Source organism: Vigna unguiculata, chromosome 3 (genome assembly GCF_004118075.2).
Source record: "Vigna unguiculata cultivar IT97K-499-35 chromosome 3, ASM411807v1, whole genome shotgun sequence".
Lineage (NCBI taxonomy): Eukaryota > Viridiplantae > Streptophyta > Magnoliopsida > Fabales > Fabaceae > Vigna > Vigna unguiculata.
The window spans coordinates 54,343,287-54,353,712 of record NC_040281.1 but is presented as its reverse complement, the minus strand read 5'-3'; the positions used below and the strand labels follow the sequence as shown (position 1 = coordinate 54,353,712).

Below are 10,426 nucleotides of genomic sequence, written 5' to 3'. Positions count from 1 at the left end.
TTGAGAAATTTAAAAAATATTTGATGTAAATGTAGATATGTGTGGTGTGGTGGGTATGAGAGAGAGTGTTGAGGGACATGCACATGGAGGCATAGGAGAAGGCATGATATGATGGAAAGAGAGAAGGGTAGATTTAAAACTTGAAAATAAATAAATAAATGGCGCGTTTGACGGCACAGCCAAAAAGATCCATGATAGAGCAGGGGATATGAAGAGTGGAGGTGAGGTGGTGCGGCACGTGACATTTCCTCCCTCACCACCAACATCTTCTGTTCCTTTTCTCTGTCTTCATTCTTTTCTTTTTCATCTTTTTTGGATAAAAACGAAACAGGGGAAATGTAAATCCATTTCCAGTTTCTTTAAAAAATAGAGGGGGTTTAATTAGTAACTGAGGCAGATAATATTGCTAGGGATCCGTGCACTAATCATCACCACAGGCCTGTATTTAACACTTTCTTAATTTCATTTAACCACGTCAACCACCTTCTGTTCCCGTGTCAACGCTCCGTTTCACGTGACCTTTTCTTTTAACATTCCTCAACGCTCACACACAAAACTCAAAAAACCACTGTCGTTTTGGTATTTAATCACCTGTCACATTTTTCTTTTTTTTTTATAAAAATAACTGAAAGAGTATTTTGATTGTAGTAATAAATCCAAACATTCCTGAGAGTGGTGGCAGTAGGGATTATCCGATTTAAGATGGAAAAGGTTTAATGGTGTTGATTAAGTGTGAGAAGGAGTGAACTAAAGCAGAAGTAATGTATTTATGACGGTGTGTGAGGGTTATGAAAGGAAGGTAGGTGTTTATTGTTGTGTTACACGTGTGAGTTTGATGCGTTGTAATTAACGGAGTGGTGCTGTGTAATGCTTACGTATTGGGGAGATGTCTATGTAAGTATTTCTCTCCCTTCTTTCTTTCTCCAACCCAAACACTCACATTCCACGATACATACATACCCTTCTCTCTCTCTCTCTCTCTCTCTCTCTCTCTCTCTCATCTCTTCTCTTCTCTTTCCCCTTCACCCTCACTGCATGTTCCTGCTTCTCTTTCTCTTCTCTTCTCCCTTCATCTTCCTCTACTCCTTCCCTTCACTTTGTTCTTTAGTTGCTCCTCTCACCTCCCCGCGTCTCCTACACCAATTCAGATCCTTTCACGCCCAACCACCACCGCCGTCGATCTAGATCTCCGTCCGCCAAACGCTGCCGATTTTTCGAGATTTCCTCGCCGCCGCCACCGTCATGACTGCCAACGGAGGTTGCGCCATTAATTACTTCTTTCTCTATTTTTAATTACTTAATTCATTGCACGGACTGTTGTTGTGAATTTCGTTTCCTTTCATTTCCAGTTTTGATCTCTGTAGTCCCTAGTTTCATCAGAATTTTGTACCGGTTGAGTGAGATATATTGAAACTCAATTTTGTTGTTAAGGAGGAACGAGAGTTCTGTTGCGTTATTCTGCTCCTGTGTGAGAACCGTTTGTAATAAGATTAGTGTGCTGAGAAGTTGCGAGAAACGAATGAATTATAGGTTTGTGTTCCGTTGACTTGCATCGATCTTATTGGCGTTTTTTTACCTGTCAACATACAGGGAGTTGTCTGAAGACTCATGATTTCCTGCAGCCACTAGAGCGGCTAGAGACGAAGGGGAGTGCGAAGGAAGAAGCCACAGATGAAATATCATGGGTGGTTGAGAAAGCAGGACCTTCAGTTGAGCACCTCTTACCTGGAGGAATTGGGACTTACAGCATTAACCACATTTCATATGTTAATAATAACAATAACAATAATAATCAAAGGCTTCCGAAGGCGGAGACGTCTCTTTTTGTGCGTCAAACAACTAGTACGGACAGGAACGATGAGAACTCCAACTGCAGTTCGTATACTACTTCGAGCGGTTTCACTTTGTGGGAAGACTCATCGGGGAAGAGGGGCAAAACAGGAAAGGAGAATAATTCGGGCGACAGACCCTCTACTGGAGGTAAACCATAAATTTTTTCTCTCTCTCCATCTTTTTTTTTCTCTCTCTATCTAGGAAAAACTTCATTCAATTTATTTTAATTTATAAAATAAATAAATAAATGACATTTGCAAGCTCTTTTTAATTTATTATTATTGATTATTAATATTTCTTTATTTGTTAATATAAATATACTTTTCATCCTATCTCAATAAATTTCATAGATAAAGTTCGTATAGTGGTAATTTAATGAATAAATGTTTCTTAAATATTTTGTCCCACCAATTTCCTACATTTTTTTCATGGATTTTCCTACAACCTTTATAGACCTAAATTAAAACAAGATCAAGCAATCGCAATTATTTTCCTATTTTCCGCACCACGAAATCGAATTTATAGATATCTTATAATTTAATCATTTCATAAGACTAAATTATGTATTATTTTTTCGAGAAGTTACTGAATTTTATTTTTTATCTTTAAATTTTTATTCTAATATTTTTTAATTTTATTTTAGTGTCTAAATCCTTATCTGAACTATTTCATGTCATTAATTAAAACTTTATCTACACAAATATAGAGGAAAAAAAAATATTTGAAACAAAAAAAGTTACAAAATTTTGTTAAAAATCCAAAACAAAATTCGTAATTTTACATAATAAAGAGTTCATATTTAATTTAATTTCAAATTGACATGCTTGGTCTGAAAAGATATACTCTACCCACTTGCTGAAAATTCCAGTTTTAAACATAGTTTGCTTGTTAAAATCTATCATTCCATAGTAAATCAGAACCCTCATTTTACAATTATTTAAAAAATGAATTTCATCATTATTACCTATCGGCTTTAAATAATTACCTTTACTTTAATTTTTTTTATTCATTCTAAATATCATCTCTTAAATTCAATTTCATTTTATTCTAAAAGTTGACACATTTTATCGAGTTATGTATAATTTTCTTTTTTGGATAAATACATTTTTAATGAATCTTAAATTGGATTTTGTTAAGGTTTAAATCTGGAGATATCCTCCGTAGATAAATTGATGAGGTTTGATTTTAGTAATTTCTGATTTAATTAAATGAACTGGTCCAAGACACTTCTAATTTTATTATTGAGAGAAGAAAATATTTATCTGATAAAATTTCCTGAAATTATGTCCTATTATTAAGTTTTATAGGACTATTTTACTATTAAAATATGTTTTTATTCAATGACTTAACAGTAAACCATAGACTATTTCATCTATTATAATGTTATTGATAAGTCTTATAGGATTATTTTGCTATTAATATATGTTGTATTGACTAATTTGACAATAAATTAGAGATTATTTTGTTTTAAAGATATAATGTTATGAACCAGTTTGAATTTTTTACGCACTTGTAAATTATATTAAATTTTCATTTTTTTAAGATCTAAATCAACCCAGCCTTACGTATCTAAGGAACAACGAGTTGGTTATTTATTTATTTATTTTTAAATTTGAAACATGTTACATCCCTAATTTCGTTCCATTTAATATATATATATATATATATATATATATATATATAATTATTTAATTTATATTTTTGAATTTAATTTAAATTTGTAAATAACCAATGCACTTTTAACTTTTTATTTTTATGTAATTAAAAAAATTCATGAAATACAAGCTACATTTTCTATTATTTCTTAAAATGATCTAAATCGTGTGTGTTTTTATGTATTCTCACGTCATTGTTGTAAGATATCTTTATTTTATTTCTTGTAATGTATTTGATGATTCATCTAATTATTCTCCACAAATAATAATAAAGGTGTTGTTCCTTTTATAAATTTGTTCCATTATTTTATAAAAATTGAGTCACCGGGCCAAAGAAATAAACTGATTATGTCAACTAATAGAATTGTCAATTTTGGTTGTTGGTTCATATTGTGAATTTCTCACCCTTGTGTTCACAGTGGCAAATAAAATAATCTTAATATAGTTGCTGAGAAATTTAACCAGTAGATGGAGAAAGTCATATATCTTCGATATGAAATTATGTTTGTATAATTTGAAAGAATTTATGAAAAATATTTGTTCAAATTTTTTTATAGGATTAATAAGGAGAAAAAAAAATCAAAAATCAAAAATAAAAGAAATCAACCTATAAATAATGTGTCCGTTGATTCATTTAACAATTTTTTGAAAATATAATATTATAATTTTTATTTTTTTTACTATCATCTTTTATTTTATTTTTTTTAACATAATTCAGTGTCGATTATTAATTAAAAAAAATTAATAGTCCACAACAAATCAGATAAAAATAAAAAATGAGAGTAATATTATATTTTTCGATTCTTTTTAAGGGTGTAATAACATGATCTGACATGTTGATTCATTTAAGATCTACATGTAATGTCATAGATAGACTGAAGCAGCGTTGTGGACTAGTTAGACCATATTCGGTGCTTGTCTATCGGTATTCGGCATAAGAAAACAGTAGAAGTAATGATAGTGTCAAATATGAATTGCAGTATATATACATAGATCTAGTTTGTCTATAATTGGTATGGCTAACGGTTTTATTATATGACAGAGTGTGCGGCGACAAAGCTAGGGCAGTGGACATCAACGGAGCGGACCTCACAGTCGTTTTGTACCAATCGTCACGATAGCTTCAGCTCTCGCTCTTCATCTCAGTCAGTCTCTCTGTCTCTGCCACCACTTCCATATTTATACTCCTTTTTTTTGTCTTCTTAATTTTATTAATGTTTGTTGTATTTGTGGAATTGAATGAACAGGACAACTGGGCAGAAGAACCAGAGTTTTATGGAAATGATGAAGTCCGCAAGGGATAGTGCCCAGGATGAAGTGCTGGAGAACGAAGAAACATTTTTTCTCAAGAAAGAACCTTCCAATAACCAAAGAGGTAACTTTTAACTTTCCATTCTTGAGAAAGGTGCACCATACCCATTGACAGTACCTATTTCATGCAATAATATGCTCAGGTGGCTAAATAATTTTCATGTTAAATTTCTTCTTTTAGCTGTAAAGTTATAACTAGATATTTGGGTTTTCCAAACAAATGGGGCATTTTTTTTTTAAATTTCAGAAATTAATAAATTTTAAATTTATCATTATGAATGGATAAGTAGCCAATCGAACAGTTTTTATTATTCTCTACTTTTAAAAACGTATTATTTTTTTATCATTTTAATGATATTTTTTTAATAGCATATTTTTCAATATATATATATATATATATATATATATAATTTTATCTCACATTTTTTATCTTCTTTACCTCTTTCTGTGTTGCATAAAAATATGAGAAAACATAAATTGGTGTGAGTCTCATTCTTTATTTAATGAGTGTTCACTTATATTTTTTATAGCATTTAATAAATTATAGCTAATAATAGAAAATGTGTTAGAAGAAGTTTCTTATAAATAAAGCATTGTACAATTACACTTCTCTTTATTCAAGTAGAATTTGGAAGACTTTAGAGAGGAATCTCGAGCCAAAACAAGTCGAAGTTTGTGATGCTTAGCATCAACTATATCTTTTACTTTTTTATGATTATTCTTCCTGTGTCGTGCTTTTGTATTTAATTTAATGTAAAGAGGGAGTAAGGAGAAACTTTTGTGCACAACAACCACTTTGTAATTCTTATTTATGTCATTACATCGTTTCGGCCTGGCTGAAAAGGAAATTGATCCAGGTTATTGAGTATTTGTCCTCAAGGTCATTTGTTAAAAAAATTTTGACCAAGTTAATTTATGTGATTATTTACGACAGAGCTGAGGGTAAAAGTGGATGGTAAGAGTACCGATCAGAAGCCAAACACACCAAGATCAAAACACTCTGCAACAGAACAACGGAGAAGGAGCAAAATTAATGACAGGCATGTGTTCCCTATCAATGCAGGCTTAAAGGAACTCTCCTTTTTACTTTATTAGTTATGAACTGAACATAAACTAACATAGTTAAAAAGCAGATTTCCTTACGGTGTTCATAGTCTTCTGACAGAACATTTGAATTAATCATGTAGATTCCAAATGCTAAGAGAGCTTATTCCACACAGTGACCAAAAGAGGGACAAAGCATCTTTTTTATTAGAGGTACATTCATATGAGACGACAGTTTTTATCTTATATAAGTTTTCAATATTTCTGGTTAGTGCTAAATCTGAAATATTTTTAGGTCATTGAGTATATTCATTTTTTACAAGAGAAGGTGCACAAGTATGAAGGTTCATTTCAAGGGTGGAGTAACGAGCAAGAAAAATTGATGCCATGGGTAAATACCATATATACCTATCATAAGCTGCGCAGGATTTAAATGAATAAAACATTATCTTTCTATGAGATATTTACCATTTCTTATCATTTAAATCGCATATGTTTGTTGGGTTCGTTCATTAATATCAATAGCCTGTTGCAACGGATTTGAATTTAGAAATATAATAAGGATTGCGAACCATCCAAAAACTTATTTTTCTATTTTTATTTTTATTTTATAGCAGAGAAATAATGACAAGCCAGCAGAAAACTTTCAACATCGTGGCACTGATAATGGAAGTCCATCTCCAGCACTGCTTTTTTCTTCAAAGAATGAGGAGAAAAATATTAGCATCTCCCCAACAATTCCAGGAAGTACCCAGAATGTAGAATCTGGCTTGAGTACAGCAACTACCTCCAAGACAATGGACCATCAGGCCGGAATAATGAACAAGGCTTTTCCAATTCCTATTTCTTCACAGCTAAATTTCTTCCCTCCAGCCAACATGGGCGGTCCAGGTGGAGTAGTGTCTCAGCTCGCACATATACCGGCTTCTGATGCCGAGAACAAATATCAATCTTCAGTGGAGTGTCAGACCATGGCGGCTACCAGTGAAAAGCTGAAAGAGAAAGAGCTCGCTATTGAAGGTGGTGCAATTAGCATATCAAGTGTGTACTCAAAAGGGTGAGTATTTATAGTATTTTTATTTTTTTTGTGTATAATAAAAAACAGTTTTGAAATTGCTATACCATTTTGAAATTACGTTGGTCTGTTGGACATAAAAAAATGGATCTATTCTCTAGTAAGCATTCATGTAAAGGGAATGCAGATGTGGCACATGTTATGGAGATATACTTTTTGGCAATAACCTATTAATGCTGTATCATACTTGTCTTGACCCTGACATAATGCCGAGGAGTCATTGGATTATGCTATGCAACCTTAATTTAAACTAAATTCACTTTTTTCTCTGATCAGGATTGGCAATTCATGATGCTGTGTAATTGTAGAAGAAGTCCATGATTTGATTTCAGTTCATACTTTACAAATTATCCTTTGTATCTCTTTATATTAGATCAATTGTCTCATGCAATGATGGTACATAGTACTGCTCTGTTCCATTCAAACAATTAGCTGTGCAACATTAGAAACTAGTCCAAATAATTTTCTCAAGATTATAATAGACTAAGATAAATGTATTACACTTGAACAGGTTGCTGCATACGCTTACACATGCACTGCAAAGTTCAGGGGTGGATCTGTCACAGGCTAGCATCTCAGTGCAAATTGAACTTGGCAAACAAGCAAACATGAGACCAACTGTACCCGTGTCAGTGTGTGGTGCTAAGGTATATTGACACTCTAATTACTTATTTTCCGGGTCTTTGTTTTGAACATAAGCTAGGTTGTAGCATTAAATTAAAATTTCACATTATCTAATTTGTGGATGATGTTCCCCTAGGATGGTGAAGTACCTTCTAACAACCAAAAGATGATGCGCTCTAGAGTTGCTAGCTCTGGGAAGTCTGACCAAGCAATTAAGAAGCTAAAGATCTGCAGAAATTAATTGGACCGTTATATTCATTCTTTCCTTATTATAATTTTCATTAATTATTAATTATTTGAGGTAACTTTTTAAAATTAATTTTTGGAAGGGGTATTTATGTCTTGTGCTGGCCTGCTATCCTGCGAGGGTGAGATCGACTGTACATTCAGTGTCCTCTTAATTTGTTGGGATGGTTAGGCTCACCCCAACAAAATAATATGAATCAATTTAGTTTCTAAATCATATAAATATAAAAGGCTTCCATACTAATTGAGAAGCTATTTTTTAACCACAGCTTCTATTCATGTAAAGTTTGTAAACTCTGACTCCTTTATTTGTTGCATATTGTTTGACATTTCGTCTTGGTGGTATTGGTGCTGCTCTACTCAATTCTTATGAAATCGTATAAACTACATCGAAAGCCTATTATATATTTACAATGTTTGGATGCTATAATATACCCAACTAGAGTTCAGTTAAAGGAATCAAAATTAGAAAACTAAAAGAAGGCAACTATTCAAACGATTTCAACCGCAATTCTGGTTAATATTTTCAAAATTCACAGGATAAATTTTACTTCTAATTTTATCTTTTTTTTTCTTTAATGTTTAGTGTGTAGTTCTTTCCATCACTCTTACTTTCGAGGCGAAGAAGATTAAGTTGACAAGTTGATAGCTAAAATGTTTTTAACAATGGTTTTTTGTTTTAAAAAAGTATAAATAACTTTTTTATGGTTTAAAAAAATAAAAATTGTTAGCATAAGTGAATTCTTTGACTTAGGTTGACTCATTTGAATTTTTGACCTGAACCTACTAATTTTTAAGTTTTGATTGATCTGACTCATTCCAGTTTCCAACTCAGATTAAAAGTTGATATAAATTAACCTTTTGGACCTATGGATTTTTTTGTCCTAACCAGTGAACAATTTCACAGTTTGAAAAATATTAATTTCCTTTTAATTAGAAAATTTTAAATTCTATTACTTTTTGTCATTTAAAATATCTTCTTAAAAATTATCATTCAATTTTTTTTAATATTCTCATCCAAACTTTTCATTTTCTTTAAGTATTTCAAGTTTTCTAAATAAATAAATTAATCTCTTAAACTGACTCATTCAAAAATATCATAAATAACGAAAACATAACTCAAATTTAAATATAATTAGGATGATCAATTTGTTGAATTTTGTGTAAAATTACATAAATAATTTATTACTGTTTTGTTATCTTTCATATCCTCTTTTTAAAAAGTTATTAAGGGGATATTAATTTATCATATATATATATATATATATATATATATATATATATATCTTTAATTTTATCTTTCAATAAATAACATTTTTTATACTAAAATAATTATCTTATCAATTTTACTTTTTAAATATAACTGTGTTTATTTAATAGTTCTTTTAAACCAAAATATTTATTTACAATAAAAAAAATATCAACAAAATCCCTATGTAAACACATTCTTATTCCTATTAAACTATTTAATAGGTGAATTGATCTGCATACCCAACTTTAACAAAAACAAAATAAAAGAAAGACAAAATTTCATTATTAATAATTTAAAATTTAAGAGAGAGTTTATTAGGATTTGGGCCCATTCAAAAGTCAACAATTAGTCGCTTTTGAAAATAACAACTCACTGTCTCCGTTTAATTAATTATTATCTAGTTGATAATGGCTCGTGTTAACGGTTGTTAATTGAGACAAACGTTGAAGATCGATCAAAGCAACATGCATTAATATAAGCACGTGTTATCAAAGGCGAATAATAATTTGGTAGTTATGAAGTCCCTGAGTTAGTGTTACCATTAGCAGCATTAGTGACATATTAAGGTTTTCAGATAATTTATTCAATTGGACACTTGTGTTGCAGGTGACCTCGGTTATCTCATGATAAAAGTAAAATAGATAGAATTACAATCGTAACATTAAAATTATTAAAATTATTATGTTTTGTTAGGATCCAAGTATGAGTTTAAGTTTCATATTGGTTAGAAATGAGAGAGTTGAGCACTATATAAGAATAAAAATCCATAAACTTATTACTTTAAGGTTTTGAGTCGAGAGTGATGTCAATACCTTATGTGATTGGACTTAGGTCTTATTGATGTTGTATTATGTTAAAATTATTATGTGTTGTATCTTTCTAGTGAAACTCATCCTCTTTTTAAGTAATAAGAGTTTTATTGTGACTAATATTTGTAATTTTTGAAATAGTAATAAGTGTTCATTCTATCAATTAGTATCAAAATAAAGTTCAGAAGATCAATTTTCACCGGTAATATTTTTTTGGATAGTTCAACCTATATTAAAATACAACAACTGGATAAGTTTCTCATCATGTTCTTGGAATCCATCCTATAACAATTTACCTTTAATTGACATCAATTCAGACTCTCTTTGATTTCACAAAAAAAATCCTTCATTACACTCAATGAAGATTTGCCATAATCTGTTGTCTGCAAGTTTTTCTCATTTTAATTGAATATAAGTCCTGATTTGGGCGTGAGGGAGGATTAGGGTTTGAGAAAAAGGTGGTTTGAAATTGTGTGTTTGCCACTTTGATGGTGTGAAGAAATGAGGAATTGAATATGTTGAATGAATGGTGAAGTGTTTCACAGTGGAATACAACGCACTACTATTCACCAATCCG

General features: G+C 30.9%; 1 protein-coding gene across 2 annotated transcripts; it reads left to right on the top strand.

Annotated features, from left to right (window-relative positions):
* Positions 1 to 910: 910 nt before the first annotated feature.
* On the top strand, positions 911 to 8,120 carry LOC114178655 (transcription factor BIM1). 2 transcript variants are annotated; one of them, XM_028064677.1, is made up of 10 exons: positions 911 to 1,258; positions 1,591 to 1,980; positions 4,531 to 4,633; positions 4,736 to 4,863; positions 5,734 to 5,839; positions 5,987 to 6,056; positions 6,139 to 6,234; positions 6,461 to 6,900; positions 7,430 to 7,565; positions 7,679 to 8,120. In XM_028064677.1, the coding sequence occupies exons 1-10, from the start codon at positions 1,243 to 1,245 to the stop codon at positions 7,781 to 7,783; spliced, it is 1,590 nt and encodes a 529-aa protein (XP_027920478.1). In that variant the 5' UTR covers positions 911 to 1,242; the 3' UTR covers positions 7,784 to 8,120. The 2 variants fall into 2 exon arrangements, with proteins under 2 accessions (XP_027920478.1, XP_027920477.1); XM_028064676.1 differs by having other exon boundaries at positions 6,458 to 6,900.
* Positions 8,121 to 10,426: the final 2,306 nt, after the last annotated feature.